The sequence below is a fragment of the Acomys russatus genome, chromosome 11, assembly GCF_903995435.1.
Source record: "Acomys russatus chromosome 11, mAcoRus1.1, whole genome shotgun sequence".
Classification (NCBI taxonomy): domain Eukaryota; kingdom Metazoa; phylum Chordata; class Mammalia; order Rodentia; family Muridae; genus Acomys; species Acomys russatus.
The window spans coordinates 59617809-59633660 of record NC_067147.1 but is presented as its reverse complement, the minus strand read 5'-3'; the positions used below and the strand labels follow the sequence as shown (position 1 = coordinate 59633660).

The following is a 15852-nucleotide window of genomic DNA, read 5'->3' as shown; positions in this document are numbered from 1 at the left end:
TGATGAACTTCCTCCAACAAACCACACTGAACAGCGCCACTCCCTGTGGGCCAAGCACTCGCACACAGGAGTCTCACTGTGTGTCCAAGTGGCCTTGAACTCACGACTCTACTGCCTCAGCCTCCTGCGTCCTGAGAGTACAGGTCTATATCCACCATGCCTGTCATGGGAAATGGAATGGCAAAATTCTGAGTTTTGCCCAAGCTAGCTTCAAACTCAGTATGTAGCCAAGAACTTTGAAACCTCCGACTCCAAGCGCCCGAGGGCTGGGTTACAGGTGTGCGCTAAGCCCAACTACTTACACGGTGCTGGGATCCCCTAGCGTCTTGTGCATGGTAAGAAAGCACTCTACTGACTGAGCTCCACTTCCCGTTCAGAAGACAGTAATTTTCAAATATCATGTGTTAAGTGTCACATACATCTTCACAGTGTGCACTCTGTGACTAGCAGCAGGACATGCTGTGGTGGATGAGTGACGTCACCCACAGCATGAGGACACTGAGTTACTCCTTTACGTTATACTTAGGAGGAGGCGGGCTCTGCAGCCCAGGCTGGAGCTTCCTGCAGCTCAGGGCTTACACTCAAAGCAACTGCTTCTGACGTCAGGCTTTTGGGTTCCAAGATACAGACCTAAGTCACTACAGCAAACTCCACAGAAGAACAAGGAAACCCTATTTTATTATAATTTATTAATTTTTATTTTATGTGCACTGGTGTTTTGCCTGCATGTGTTTGTGTGAGGGTGTCAGAGTCCCTGGAACTGAAGTTACAGACAGTTGTGAGCTGCCACGTGGGTGCAGGAAATCGAACCTGGGTCCTCTGGAAGAGCAGCCAGTGTTCTTAACCCCTGAGCCATCTGTCCAGCTCCCAGATATTACTTTTCAACATTTTATGTCTATGGGTGTTTCGCCTACATGTGTGTCTGTGTGTTACAAGTGTGCCTAGTGCTCTTGGAGGCTGGGAGACAAGAGTTATAAACACTGTGAGCCTCCACGTGGGTGCTGGGAATCGAACCCAGGTCCTCGGGAAGAGCAGCCAGTGTTCTTAACTGTTGAACCATCCCCACAGCCCTGTAAATCAGACTGTTCACCTGCCTGATGCCATAAAGCCACTAAAAGCAGATACAGAATTCAGACTAGAAGAATGTTTATTGCAGGTACTGAGACATCATAAAAATACAAATAAACTATTTGTGACGTAACACTACACCTGCCAGCTGAGGAAACAGATGTCCTTCATGTGCGCTGCAGGGCACTGTCAGGAGGCTGAATGGCACTGATCTGATGGAAGAGGGCACCACGTAATGCCACAAAGGTCAAACCACACGCAAGAGACATTTTAGAACTCAAGTAAGTCACATCTGGTGGGCTCATAAGAGGATATTTTTTGAGTCAGTACTCCAGAAGCAGAGGCAGGAGGATTGCTGAGAGTTCAAGGCCAGTCTGGTCTGCATAAAGGCCAGTGAAAGCTGCATAGTGAGAGAGACTCTCTCGAAAACAACAAGGCTCAGAGACTGCTCAGCAGGTAAGAGCACTTGCTGCTCTAGCAAAGGACCCAGGGTTGGTGTTTAGCAACCACACTGTGGTTCACAACTGTTTGTAATTATGGTTCCAGGGGATCTGTCAACTTCTTCTGACCTTCAGGGGCACTAGGCACAAATACAGTGCAATGTAGGTGGTATCCATTCACATAAAATGAAAATGTCAATAAAAAATAATTTGCTATAACAAACGAGAAACATCCTTATAACGGAAAAACTAATAGTGAAGTGGATTTCAGACCTGTTTTGAGATTTGCCCAAAATAGCTATGTTTCTGACGAATGCCTAAGCCTCTGCACACAGCATCCACACACTGGCGCCAGGACTCAGCGGAGCTGTGCAGGCCACACTTGTACAGCTGTGCTGAGCCTCTCGGGCCACCGTATGTGACTCTGTAAAGCTGGGGTGCAGTCCACTTTAGAAATGTATGTTTGCTCAAGCCATTTCCGTTTGACTTGCTCAGCTCCTTCTGTGGATCTGCTAAGAGAAAACGCACGTCCTGTCTGGTGCGCACTGCTTTACCGCAGACAGCGCCACAGAGCTGAGCTGCCCCGAGTCTCACTGAGGTGGGTGATAGGGCACAGCTAAAGCTCCTTCCAGACTGCCAGGCTTAAAGTCTGTCTGATCTGAGTCTTCCCTCTTCCAGAAAGAAAGAAAAGACCCAGCACCAGCCAATCTTTCCTTTATTCTCATAAACCACAGTGAAATCCATCTTGTGTAGTGAGAACTAACATTTCTCCGCTGCAGTGGTGGCGTTGAAACTGAAGACCTCTAGACACGCGCCACCTTTAACCCTGCAGAGTCTACAGCGCGGCAGCACGTGTCGCTTACCTTTCAGCCCCAGCCCCTCCTCCATTCCAAACGTCTCATACCCAGCATTCCCCCCTAATGCCCGCTGGACAGTTCTGTCCCAACACTAATCAAGCTGACCTGTGTGCGCCCGTGTCACAGCAACAAGAGCTAACCTTCCTTAGCTCTCATCATGTTTCTCAGGGCTTCAGGAAGTAGGTACTTACCTCCATCTCACAGACAAAACAAACTTCCAGGTGTGCTGCCCTACGCCCTCACCCTAGCACTTTGAGCTCGAGGCCAGCCAGGACTACATAAAGACCTTGCCTTTTTTTTTTTTTTTTTTTTTTTTTTAAAGATTTATTTATTTATTTATTGTTATGTATACAGTGCTCTATCTGCACTTACACCTGCAGGCCAGAAGAGGGCGCCAGACCTCACTATAGTACATACATAGTTGTGAGTTAGCATGTGGTTGCTGGGAACTAACTCAGGGCCTCCTGAGGAGCAGTCTCAGTGCCCTTAACCTCTGAGCCGTCTCTCCAGCCGATAAAGACCTTGTCTGAAGGGAGGAAGCAAAGAAGGGAAGGAGGGAGGGAAACGAAATTCTCAGTCAACTTCCAAGGCCTCATCTTGTACCATGCTCTGAGATCAGTTCCCAACCTGGACACACCTCCCTTTCCAGACCCTACACAAGCTGTGATTAAAGGTGTGCATGCACCACCATGCCTGGCTTACTACCACAATCATCTTGAAAGAACTCAGAATCAAAGGCGGGCGTGGTGGCACACCTTTATTCCCAGCACTCCAGAGGCAGAGGCAGGCGGATCACTGCAAGTTCAAGGCCAGCCTGGTCTACAAAGCAAGACCAGGACCGCCAAGGCTACACAGAGAATCTCTATCTCAAAAAACCAAAAAAGAAAAAGAAAAACAAAAACAAAACTCACAATTACCTAGGAGACACACCTCTGGGGGTGGGCAACATCCGGATAGGCTGAAAAATCTTCTGAAGGGCAGCCCAGATAGAAAGAGGTCTCAGGGGCTGGACAGGTGGCTCAGTGGTTAAGAGTACCGATTGCTCTCCCAGAGGTCCTGAGTTCAATTCCCGGCAACCACATGGTGGCTCACAACCATCTAAACTGAGATCTGGTGCCTACTTCTGGCATGCACTTGTACATGCAGATAGAACACTCATACATAAGATAAATAAAATTAAATTTAAAAAAGAAAGAGGCCAGGCATGGTGGTGCATGCCTTTAATCTCAGCACTCAGGAGGCAGAGGCAGTTGGATCCCTGTGAGTTCAAGGCCAGCTTGGTCTACAAAGCAAGTCCAGGACAGCCAAGGCTACACAGAGAAACTCTGTCTCAAAAACAAAAACAAAAAAACCCCACAAAAAACCAAATTTCCTATGTGCACTCAATACCAGCCACTGTCTGGGGAGCTTCAGCTCTGATATGGGGCTACTGAGATGTCAATGACACAGTAAGCAGCTACCAGGTCCTCTGCTTCCCCAGTGTAGACAGCCACTGTGGACTGCCCACTTCCCCAGTGTAGACAGCCACTGTGGACTGCCCACTTCCCCAGTGTAGACAGCCACTGTGGACTGCCCACTTCCCCAGTGTAGACAGCCACTGTGGGCTCCCCACTTCCCCAGTGTAGACAGCCACTGTGGGCTCCCCACTTCCCCAGTGTAGACAGCCACTGTGGACTGCCCACTTCCCCAGTGTAGACAGCCACTGTGGGCTCCCCACTTCCCCAGTGTAGACAGCCACTGTGGGCTCCCCACTTCCCCAGTGTAGACAGCCACTGTGGACTGCCCACTTCCCCAGTGTAGACAGCCACTGTGGGCTCCCCATTTCCCCAGTGTAGACAGTCACTGTTGACTGCCCACTTCCCCAGTATGGACAGCCACACTGGACTCCCCACTTCTGCAGTGTAGAAGCAGCCACTGTGGACTGCCCACTTCTCCAGTGTAGACAGCCACTGTGGACTGCCCACTTCTGCAGTGTAGACAGCCACTGTGAACTGCCCACTTCCCCAGTGTAGACAGCCACTGTAGACTCCCCACTTCTGCAGTGTAGAAGCAGCCACTGTAGACTCCCCCCAAGCCAGCCCCCCTAAGCACCCCCCACTCTCAGCGCTCCGGTGCACTGCTGCCCTCCACTCCCCTCTAGGGCCAGCACAACACTAGCTTCGCTCTCAGCTTTCCCTGCATCAACTTCCCCACAACTGACACCACTGCTTGGCCTGGCATGACAAAATCCCAAGTTCCTCCAAAACCTATCGCTCTTCTGAATTTTGCACATTCTCGGTCTTTTAAGACACTTCTAATGCCAGTACCTGGGAGGCAGAGACAGGCAGATCTTCTAAGTTTGAGGTTAGCCTGCCTGGTCTACAAAGTGAGTCCAAGACAGCCATAGAAGACCTGTCTCAAAAAACCAAATAAATAAACAGTTCTAAAAAAAGACATTGAGCCCTGTGTATGGAGGACAGGCTATGCTAGGAGGCCTCAGCCTCGGCCTGGTGTGGCAGTGACCACCTGTGATCCCAGCTCTCAAGAGAGAAGCAGGCAGCTGCAGAGCTCCCAGGTGCAAGCCCCTGTCTCCATGCAGGTAGAAAGGAAAGAGAGAGTGACGACAACAGAAGCGAGCCTGGCCACGCCACTGCTAACTTTAGAGTAACTTTAAAATCCAGATTTGACATGCGTTGTTGGCTCTGAGCCTACATCAGGTCAGTGGACAGCAGATTCATCTTGTGGGACTGATGAAAAGATTCCAGGGCAGAGCTGGGCAGTGGCACACACTTTAACAGAAGCACTCAGGAGGCAGAGGCAAGCAGATCTCTTGAGTTAGAGGTCAGTCTGGTTCCAGGAAAGCCTTGGCTATCCTGGACTTGCTTTGTAGACCAGGCTGGCCTCGAACTCATAGCGATCCATCTGTTTCTGTCTCCCAAATGCTGGGATTAAAGGTGTGTGCCATCACACACAGCTCTGTTGTTTTTGAGACAGGGTTTCTCTGTGTAACCTTGGCTGTCCTGGACTCTCTTTGTAGACCAGGCAGGCCTCAAACTCAGAGATCCACCTGCCTCTGCCTCCAAGTGCTGGGATTAAAGGTGTGTGCCACCACACACAGCTCTTTGATATACGTCTTAAAGATGGTCTAAGAAGGGCTGCAGAGATGGCTCAGAAGTTAAGAGCACTGACTGCTCTTCCAGAGGTCCGGAGTTGAAGCCCCAGCAACCACACAGTGGCTCACAGCCATCTATAATGAGATCTAATGACTCCTGGCCTGCAGACAGTGCACTGTATACAAAATGAACAAAAAAAATCTAGAAAAAGAAAAAGATGGTGTGAGAAAATGACAGGGGAGTGAGCCTGGTAAGTAACACGAGAAAGAACAGAGGCCAAGTAGCTGGAAAACAAGGATGAGTAAGAAGGCGAGAGGGGAGTGATGGCATCAGAGGCACGGCAGGGGCCTCCGCAGTCACAGTTCAAAAATGGGACTTAGGCTGCAAGGGACACGACCTGATTCTGGGTTAGAATAGTCGTTCTGGGCTGGGCGTGGTGGCGCATGCCTTTAATCCCAGCACTTGGGAGGCTGAGGCCGGTGGATCTCCGTGAGTTCGAGAGCTCTGGACTACAGAGCGAGTTTCAGAGAAACCTCTCGAGGAAAAAAAAAGAAGAGTCGTTATGGCAGCTGGGGTGAGGGTGAATGGGAGGAAGGGCAGAGCAGCGAAGCCAGGCGAGCCATGGCGATAGTCAGGGAAGAGGCGAGACTGGGCTAGAGCAGCACAGTGAGGCTGAGACACGGCTGCAGTTGGCAGGCTAGAGCTGAGGATGGAGTAAGGAAAGCCCAGAATGAGCTCGAGGTTTCCACCCTGAGCTACACAGCACAGGAGTTTGATTTGCTATAGGAGAGGCAGGTTTGTGCAGCTGGCTGTCAGGCATTTTGAGAATGGAATCAAAATTTCAGTTTGAGGGCTGAGGGTAAATTTCAGCTGAGTGGAAACCTGAGGCCCTAAGTTCAATTTCTAACCACCCACCTCTGCTACACAGATGCCTGTGTGTGTGTGCATATATATGTGTGTGTACAGACATATGTGTGCACATATATAGTGAGTATGTATGTGTGTTTGAGAAAGGGCATTGGGGGGCTGGAGAGATGGCTCAGAGGTTAAGAGCACTGGCTGCTCTTCCAAAGGTCCTGAGTTCAATTCCTAGCAACCACATGGTGGCTCACAGCCATCTAGAATGAGATCTGGTGCCCTTTTCTGTTGTGCAGGCAGAATGCTGTATACATAATATATAAATCTTTTAAAAAATTAAAAACAAAACAAAAAACACAACATGGCTCATTAGGCAAGCCTGTAATCCCAGAGCTTGGGAGGCAGCAGGACCACAGTATCCAAAATAGCCTGGGCCACAGAGTCAACCCTGTCAGAAAACCATCAAGTCCTGGGCTCTCCAGCCTGAGCTGTCCGTCAGGCTCTGCGGAGCCATGGCGTAGCCTGCAGGCCATCAGAGCCGATCTGAGGAGAGCGTGCACAGTGAGGAACAGACTTCGACAGTCACCAGTCCCTAGGAGACAGGGAGGAGGGCTCAGGACTGCGCCCTCACATACTGCAGCCCAGTCAGACAACTGTTAAGGAAGCAATCCCTAAGAAGGGCCAGGGCTAGAGAGATGCAACAGAAGCAGAAGCATGAAGAACAGGCTCCCAGCAGCAGGAAGGGAGGGGGGGGGTGTTGGGAGGAGGGGTGGGGGCAGAGTGGGGGGGATGGGGGCAGTCCCTGTAGTGCCAGCACTTGGGAGGGTAGAGGCAAGAGGGTCAGGATTCAAGATTATGTTCAGCTCCAAAGTTGAGTTCTAAACCATCCTGAGCTACATAACCCTGACTCAAAAAGAACACACCTCTACTCCCAGTGCTTAGGGCGGCAGAGGCAGGCAGACTGCTGTGAGTTCGAGGCCAGCCTGGCCTAATAGTTCCAGGCCATCCAGGGCTGTAGACCAGTCTTAATTCCTACCTCCAAAAAGGAAAGTGATGGTGTACAAGACAGAGTGCATCACTGTGGGGAAGGGGGGAGGAGAGACAGGCAGACAGGCAGACAGGCAGGCAGACAGAGAACATCACTGTAGGAGGGAGAGCGACAGAGTGCATCACTGCAGGAGTGAAGGAGCGTGCACATCACTGCAGGAGTACAGCAGTGAGCTCACTAGGTAGGCAGGAAAGGACACACACAGGCAGAAGGGTTGGCTTTATGAGTGTCCATAGAAACGAATCCATTATAGAGTTCTCAAAAAATATATTTTAAACCAGGTGGTGATGGTGGGGCACACCTTTAATCCCAGTACTCAGGTAGCAGTGCTAGGCGGATCTTCATGAGTTCCAGGTTAGCCTGGTCTACAAAGTGTCCAGGACAGCCAGAGCTACAAAGAGAAACCCTATCTCAAAAAACAAAACAAAACAAAAACACACACACACGTTTTAAGCTGGGCATGGGGATGTGCACCTGTAATTTTAGCCTAGATAGGCTGAGGCAGGAGGGCCACCCAAGCTTAAGGCTAAGATTCAGTGATCTGAACCATACAGCAATACCCTCACCCCCCACCCTCACTCCCCGCCACTTCTGCTTTTTTTGTTTTTGTTTTTGAGACAGGGTCTCTCTGTGTTAGCCTTGGCTGTCCTGGACTCTGTGTAGACCAGGCTGGCCTTGGACTCACAGCGATCCACCTGCCTCTGCCTCCCCAGTGCTGGGATTAAAGGCGTGCACCACCACGCCCAGAGCCCCCCCCCCCCCCCGCGCTTTAAATTTATTTATTATGTACAGTGCTCTGCCTGCATGTGTGCCTGCCTGCCAGAAGAGGGCACCAGATCTCATTATAGATGTAAGTTGCTGGGAATTGAACTTAGAACCTCTGGAAGAGCAACCAATGCTCTTAACCTCTGAGCCATCTCTCCAGCCCCCCCAATGCCCTTTCTTAAACACACATACATTACTCACTATATATGTGTACACATATGTCTGTATATACATGTATGCATACACACAGGCATCTATGTGTACATAAACATACACGCATGCCTGGGGAGACAGTGTAACTAGTAAAAATACTTGCTGAGCAAACCATAAGGACCTAAGCTCAAAGCCAGAGCTTATGTTGGTGGTGGTCTGGTTTGTTATGTTGTCTGTTTTGTTAGTTTTTCAAGACAGGGTTTGGTGTGTGTGTGTGTGTAGCCCTGGCTGTCCTGCACTCCCTTTGTAGACTAGGCTGGCCTGGACCTCACAGCCTCTGCCTCGCAAGCGCTGGGATTAAAGGCATGTGCCACCACCGCCTGGCTGTTGATTTTAAGAACAAGGTGTGCACGTTATAACGCTAGCCTTGGGGAAGTGGGGACAGATGGATCTATCTCTGAGGCTCACTGACAGGCCCTGTCTCAAAAACAGACAAGCAAAATATGAAGGTGGACAGCAAATGTGAGTAGCAGGCTGACCTCTGGCCTCCATATGTGTAGTTATACACAGGTGCGCGCGCACACACACGCGCACATACTCTCTCTGAAGAGATAGAAATGAAAAAACAAATGTATTACTAGCTGGGTATGGTGGTGCACACCTTTAATCCCAGCGCTCGGGAGGCAGAGGCAGGCGGGTCTCTGAGTTTGAGGCCAGCCTGGTCTACAGAATGAATTCAGAGAAAAAAAAAAAGACTGCCAAGGCCAGGCTTGGTGGCACACACCTATAATCTAAGCAGCTGGGAAGCAGAGGCAGACAGACTGCTGTGAGTTCGAGGCCAGCTTGGTCTACAAAGCAAGTCTTGGACAGCCAGGACTACAAGAGAAACTCTGTCTTGAAAAACCAAAAAGAGAAAAAGAAAGATCCTTCTCACTTGTAGCAGGTGATGAAGAAAGGACCAGGTTACACACAGTAGAGATGCAATGTGTAACTGGGAAAAAAGACCCATCTAGAAGCCAGCGGTATAATCCCAGCACTTGAGAGGCAGAGGCAGGGGGAATCTCTGAGTTTGTGGCCAGCCTGGTCTACAGAGAGAGAGTTCCAAGATGGAGAGAGATACACAGAGAAACCCTAACTCAGAAAAAAGAATCATCTGGAAATAACACGAAGGGCTAAGGCAGGAAGTAGTTTCAAGAAATGGAGCAGAACGGCAGCTGGCTGTGGTGGTGGATGCCTGCATCCAGGTCCTCGAGAGCCTGAACACGGCAGGAAGATTCAGAGTTCCAGACCACACTGGCCAACACACTGAGTTAAGAGGCCACGCGGACAACACAGAGGAGACCTTGTGAAGAAGGGGGAAAGAGGACCTTCAAAATAAGTTTTGACCTCAGACCAAACCCACACACGGGAAGGAGGGAATTAGATAAAAGCCACGGGGCCACTGTAGAGAAAAGGAGAGCGGAGTGCCCTGACTGTGACCTTACCGTGTGTGATGCTGGAGTGCAGCTGACAGGCACTAGCATCCCCCCTCAGCCCTGCATCTCAGCTATCGCCACCCGGGGATACCACCAGGGCTTTACTGGCCTCTCTGGAGTTGGCTGGAAGGTGTGGTGTGCAGTGACGTCCTGCTACCTGCCCCTCTGAGGAATTTCAGAGACAAACAGTCAGGCCACCAGAGTCTCTGCACACTGAGGATCTCCAGAGTCGGTCCACTCCCAATCGACCGAGTGAGTGAGCTCAGGGTCTGAGGAACCACCAAACAGCGACCTGCCAGGCAAACCCAACACCTCACTGTGGAAAGGCATAGGGTTTACCTCTCTTTTAAGAAACAAACTGGCCGGGTGTGGTGGCGCACGCCTTTAATCCCAGCACTTGGGAAGCAGAGGCAGGCGGATCGCTGTGAGTTTGAGGCCAGCCTGGTCTACAAAGCAAGTCCAGGACAACCAAGGCTACGTGGAGAAAGCCTGTCTCAGAAAACCAAAAAAGAAAACAGAAAAGCATATGGATTTCCTAATCTTTGTAGAGCTAGGATTTTGGTATATAGGCAGAACTGCAGGTTGTGAATACGGTTTAGTGGTGGAGCATGTCCCCAGCATGCAAGAGGCTCCCAGGTCAGTCACACTAAACAAGTATCTCAAGTGTGTCAAGTAGGCATGTGCGTCCAGCACTGGGAAGTGGAGGCAGGGGCTGGGCGTGGTGCACGCCTGTAACCCCAGCACTGGGAGGCAGGGGCTGGCGGATCGCTGTGAGTTCCAGGCCAGCCTGGTCTCCAGTGTGACTTCCAAGACAGCCAGGCTACACAAAAAAACCTTGCCTAGGAAAAAAAAAGAGGAAGAAGAGGAGGAGGAAGGAAGATCAAGGGTTTAAGACCAGGGCTGGAGAAGTGGCTCAGGGGGTTGAGAGCACTGGCTGCTCTTCCACAGCTCCTGAGTTCAACTCCCAGCAACCACGTGGTGGCTCACAACCATCTATAATGAGATCTGGAGCCTTCTTCTGGCCTGCTGGCTCACATGCAGGCAGAATACTAAATCTTAAAAAAAAAAAAAAAGAGTTCAAGGCCAGCCTAGGCTCCAATATGTGTCAAAAACCAAAACCAAGGCTGGGTGTAGTGGCACGCGCCTTTAATCCCAGCACTTGGGAGGCAGAGGCAGGTGGATTGCTGTGAGTTTGAGGCCAGCGTGGTCTACAAAGTGAGTCCAGGACAGCCAAGGCTATACAGAGGAACCTTGCTCAAAAAACAAAACAAACAAAAACAAAACCAACCAAAAGAAGTGCTGAATTACAAGGTGACTTTCTTTCCTGTGCCACCCACATAATGAATGACCTGCTCCTATGTCTCGCCTGTAAATGGGATAAAAAAATCCAAAAACACTAGTTGGTATCCATGTGTGCCTAGGCCCACAGCAGCTGTTCAGTCCTTCCACTGCCCTGTGCCCGTAGCCAAGCAGTGATTTCTTCCACAACACGCGTGTGCAGTCTTTCTGCAGCGTTTGAAAGGCTTCTTTCCCTCGCATGCACACAAAATGACCCTTTTTGACCTGAAGCTCCAGGATGACAAAGTGAGGACACACAGGCACACATGCATACAGCACTGAGACAGCAGAGCCTTCGTGAGGGAGCCGGGAGACAGCTGCTGACGACAGCACTGGTGAAGGGCACCTGCCACAGCACCACGGCCACCACGTCAGCTACCACAAGTGCCCATTTGCAGAAATGTGAGCAGCAGCTAGTACAGTCCCATGAGCAAGGTACATCTTTCCCTGTTAATTTCAACTTACCAACAGGAAACCAGCCAAGTCTGGAAGGAGCGCTCCTACACCTGCAGCCAGGCGAGCCTCTCTCCCCCACGGGGCTCTGAGCTTGCGCCTATCTATCCTGCTGTGGTACAGAGACTCTCAGCACACACCCATCCTGATCTGGGCGTGTCTCCGCTCTCCTGTAACTGCTACACTTTCCTGGGGACGAGTGATTTTTGGTCAACTGGGTTTTTTTTTGTTTTTTTTTTGTTTTGATGTTTTAATCTCTTCACAATATATGTATGTTTCTTGACATTGGCTAAATTTAAAAACCAAGGTCCCATTTACACTTACATTAACCACTCTGGCATTGTGCTGATAATATTTTGTAAATAATCCCCTTTTGATTAAGGCCATTGGTGCCCCCTGAATACCCTCCTAAGTGTGAATTTCCGTCTCCCCCAATGGTGTCTGGCACTTCTACTGAGAACATAAAAGTTCCCCTGAACTAACAGAGCACTGCCCTTCCAACACAATTACATAATGTGAACGTTACACCGTTCCCTGCAGTCTATGGTCCACCATCCTTCCCCAGCGGCAGTGTGGATCTGCAGGCCTCACTACCATGCTGGGCTCTTCGGTCAAGGCATGTTTGTCTCCCTGAGCAGAGCGCGTCTCTAACCCTGGCCTTCAACAGTTTTCTTCTTCCCCAGCTTTAACGCGCATGGAATCTACAACTCAAGATTAACACGACTGCTCTACTCATTTTTTTGTTTGGTTTTTGGTTTTTCCGAGACAGGGTTTCTCTGTGTAGTCCTGGCTGTCCTGGACTCACTTTGTAGACCAGGTTGACCTCGAACTCACAGCGATCCACCTGCCTCTGCCTCCTGAGTGCTGGGATTAAAGGCGCCACCACAGCGGCTGACTGCTCTGATCATTAGCCAGTGTGCAAAACAAAATTTAAAAAGGAAACTCCACCATAAAGCACATGACATGCTTTAATCCTCCTTCTAACAATTTAAATTTTTAACCTGCTACAAATCAAGTCCCATGCCTGGTGTGACCTGCACAAGGCAATTGGTGGCCAAAACATCCAAACAAGCTGGGACATCAAAGCTGCTGTCTGTCCCTTATAAAACTTTTAACCAAAAACGGAAAATCACTTGTTCCTTTGTTTGGGTTCTTAAAGTTTCCAGAATTTATCCAAAATAATACTCATGTTTTCCCTCTAGGATGATTTAAAAACAAAACAACAACAACAATAACAACAAAAAAACCGAAAGGTCTTGCTGCATTCCCGTGACTAAATTACACAACCTACTTATAACCGCGGCGCAGAGCTAAGCACAGCACTGTACTACTGTTATGCTAATTAGTTTTCTCCATCTGACTTCCCATATGATAATGAGAACAAAGCCTCTAGGACTGCATCACCACAGTTTATGTAAGTAAGCATTCTAAAGGCCGCTGTCTTTTCCAGTTTACAACAGGATCCTAAGCCGCTCTTCCAGCGGCCTTTGTAATAAAGGCCAAGTAACAAAGTATACATTTCCGAAACTCCTGCTTCGCTGGAAACATTCACAGCCAGTCCCTCAACAACACAAAGAATGCTTTCACTGATTTTCCTCAGGCCGTATTTAAATTCCCTCCTCCTCCTAAATATCTCGGGACAGTGATTCCGGGCAGTCCATCTGTCTCTTTCATCACGGCTTTTCATAACTAGCGGGTCAAGTTCCTTCCCCCATTTCTACACGAGGCACTGCACCGCAGGCTTGCCACCCCAGCCCACCGCCGCTCGCCGGAATAAAACCTTCTGTTTCACTGCCCTTCATTGTTTTCAAGCTAACTGCCATTTTACCGCCGTGCACACGACAGAAATGTGTCCCCCACAGGCATTTTATGAATTTCCAAAGCGGCTATTCTTCGTGGATTTACAAAACATGCACCTTTTCTGAATTCCCTTCATCACCACAGAAACTGCTTTGTGAAATTGGGGGGGGGGATGTTAAAGTTCCTTAATCAAAAAAAGAAACAGGCTGTAAAAATTTCTATTTTCCTAGCACAGCCTACGAATCATCCCGACATGTCAGGATAAAGATCTTAACAAATACAGCTTTCGATGTTTGTGGATTTTCCGACCCACAAAAAATAAAAACAAAAACAAAACAAAACCAATGATATCCAATGTCCTTTCTCCCGGGGCCCCTCCACACGGACTCGTCAGCCCGACGTTAGAATCGAACGGCCGGCTCCGGCTTGTGCACAGCGCCCGGGCTCTCCCCGCGGCTCCCCCAAACCTCCGCCACAAAGGCCGGCCTGCGCCTCGTGCACGTGGGCCGAGCTGACAAGCTCCGAGCCGCCCTTCCCGGGGTGAACGGCGGCGGGGGCCCCCGCGTGGGGTGGATGCCCCGGCCCCGCTCCGCCGTCCCGTTTCTCCGCGGGGGAGCCCGTCGGAAGCCCTGGGGAGGGCCGCGCCCCGCACTCCCCGACCCCCGCCCCGGCGCCAGGCTCACCTCCTCCTCGCTCTCGCTGCGGAAGCACAGGCACGCGGCCCGCTTCTTGTAGCCGTCGCCGTCGTAGGTGCGGGTCTGGTTCGACTTGAGCTTCATCATCCTCCGGGCCCTGGTTGGCGGGGGTGCCGTGCGGGGCCTCGGAGCCGCGGGATGGGGGCGGGGGGCGGGGAGCCTGCGGCGGACGGACGGCCGCGCGCGCGCGCCCCCGGCTCGGTCGAGGAGGCGGGGAGGAGGGTCTGCGTGTCCGCTACACGGCTCCGCGGCGGGACGGCCTCATTGCCCCCGGCCCAGGCCCCGCGCCTCCGTCACGGCCGCCGTCGCCACCGCCGCCGCCCCCTCTGCCGCCGCCGCCCCCGACGACGACCGCGCCGCCATTTTGGGCGCGCTGCGTCAGCCGCGTAAGGGCGCGCGGGCCCGCGGGAGAGGCGCGCGTGCGCAGCGCACACGGCGTTCGGGAATCGCGCCCGGCGCAGAGGCTCCTGCGCGGAGGGCGGGCGGCGGGAGCTGGCGCGGCCGCTACGCAGACAGCGACGGCCTGGCGCGGGGCGGGGGTGGAGGGGGACGGCGGGAACCCGGCGAGTCGCGGCGCGTGGGCGCCCCCCGAGACCCCCACGGTCCGCTGCGCCGCCGGGCAGAGAGCAGAGGCCCAAGGTCACCGGGTGAGCGCTCGCCCAGCCTGGTCCAAGGTCGCGCTGCTCAGCAGCTGACCCGGGCGGTGACACCGCCGGTCTGCGGAAAAACGGGGCGCTGCGCCCCGCCGCGGACCGCCCACCCTAGCTGCGGGGATCCGGAGTGGGGGGTGGGGGTAGGGAGGCGTGCGCCTGCTCTTTGCAGTCAGGTGGTGGCTACCAGAACATGTGTGCGTCCTGCAGTCATTTCTTTTTCGGGGGTGGGGGAAGGCAAGAGCTGTTCAGCGGTGAGGCTCCTGGGCTGACCGCATGATTGAGGACTGGGTTCGAACCCACCACTGCAAAAGGAGGGAAAAAAAAAAAAACAAGCACATCCTCTTAAACAGGAGTGTGTGTACAGCACACATATGAAATTATGTGAGCATTGAGTATCTATTGGGGCGACCCTCTTGGAGAACGTGGAAGTGGGGTACTGCGCGTTCCTGTGCTAAGCACAGCACCATTACCATGCACTAAACATTTGGAAAGTACTGTCAGAATATTTAGGATTTGCAAGTAAATCCCAAATTATTTATTTATTTGGGGGGGGGGGCGCTGCCATATGCTTATGCGAGGTCACAGGTCAACTTATGTGAATCCTTTCCCACCTTGTAGGACCAAGAAACAACTCACGTGGTCAAGCCTGGCCCTTGTCAGTTCCTGTTTTAATCAGCTTGTATGCAGTACACTCATTTATAGTCTAGAGGGGTCCAAGATAACCCCAATAAATGCACTTACCGCAAAGCCTGACAGCCTGAGCTAGATCCTGGGGACCCACACAGTGGAGAGAACCAACGCCCACAAGTTGTCTTCAACTCCACATGTGTTCTCTGACATGTAGCCACATAGTAGTTGAAAATGTTCATTAAAAAAAAATATTAGGGGTTGGGGATTTAGCTCAATGGTAGAGCACTTGCCTAGCAAGTACAAGGCCCTGGGTTCGGTCCTAAGCTCTTAAAAAAAAAAAGGACTGGAGAGCTGTTAAGTGAGTAAGCGCACTGGCTGCTTTTCCAGAGGACCCAGTTTCAATCCCAGCACCCACACGGGAGCTCACATATATCTGGGGTTCCAATCCCTTCACATAGACATAAATACATGCAGGCAAAACAATAAAATAAAAATAAGTAAATAAGAATGCTGGGCTGGAGCGGTGA

At 51.3% G+C, this 15852-nt stretch overlaps 1 protein-coding gene across 1 annotated transcript in view; it reads right to left on the bottom strand.

Annotated features, from left to right (window-relative positions):
- Window positions 1-14214, bottom strand: part of Nudt3 (nudix hydrolase 3) — a 40158-nt gene extending 25944 nt beyond the window's left edge. Inside the window, exon 1 of the mRNA XM_051153470.1 lies at window positions 14031-14214. Within this exon, the coding sequence (XP_051009427.1) occupies window positions 14031-14129 (99 nt within the window). The 5' untranslated portion in view covers window positions 14130-14214. The remainder of the gene's footprint in view (window positions 1-14030) is intronic.
- Window positions 14215-15852: the final 1638 nt, after the last annotated feature.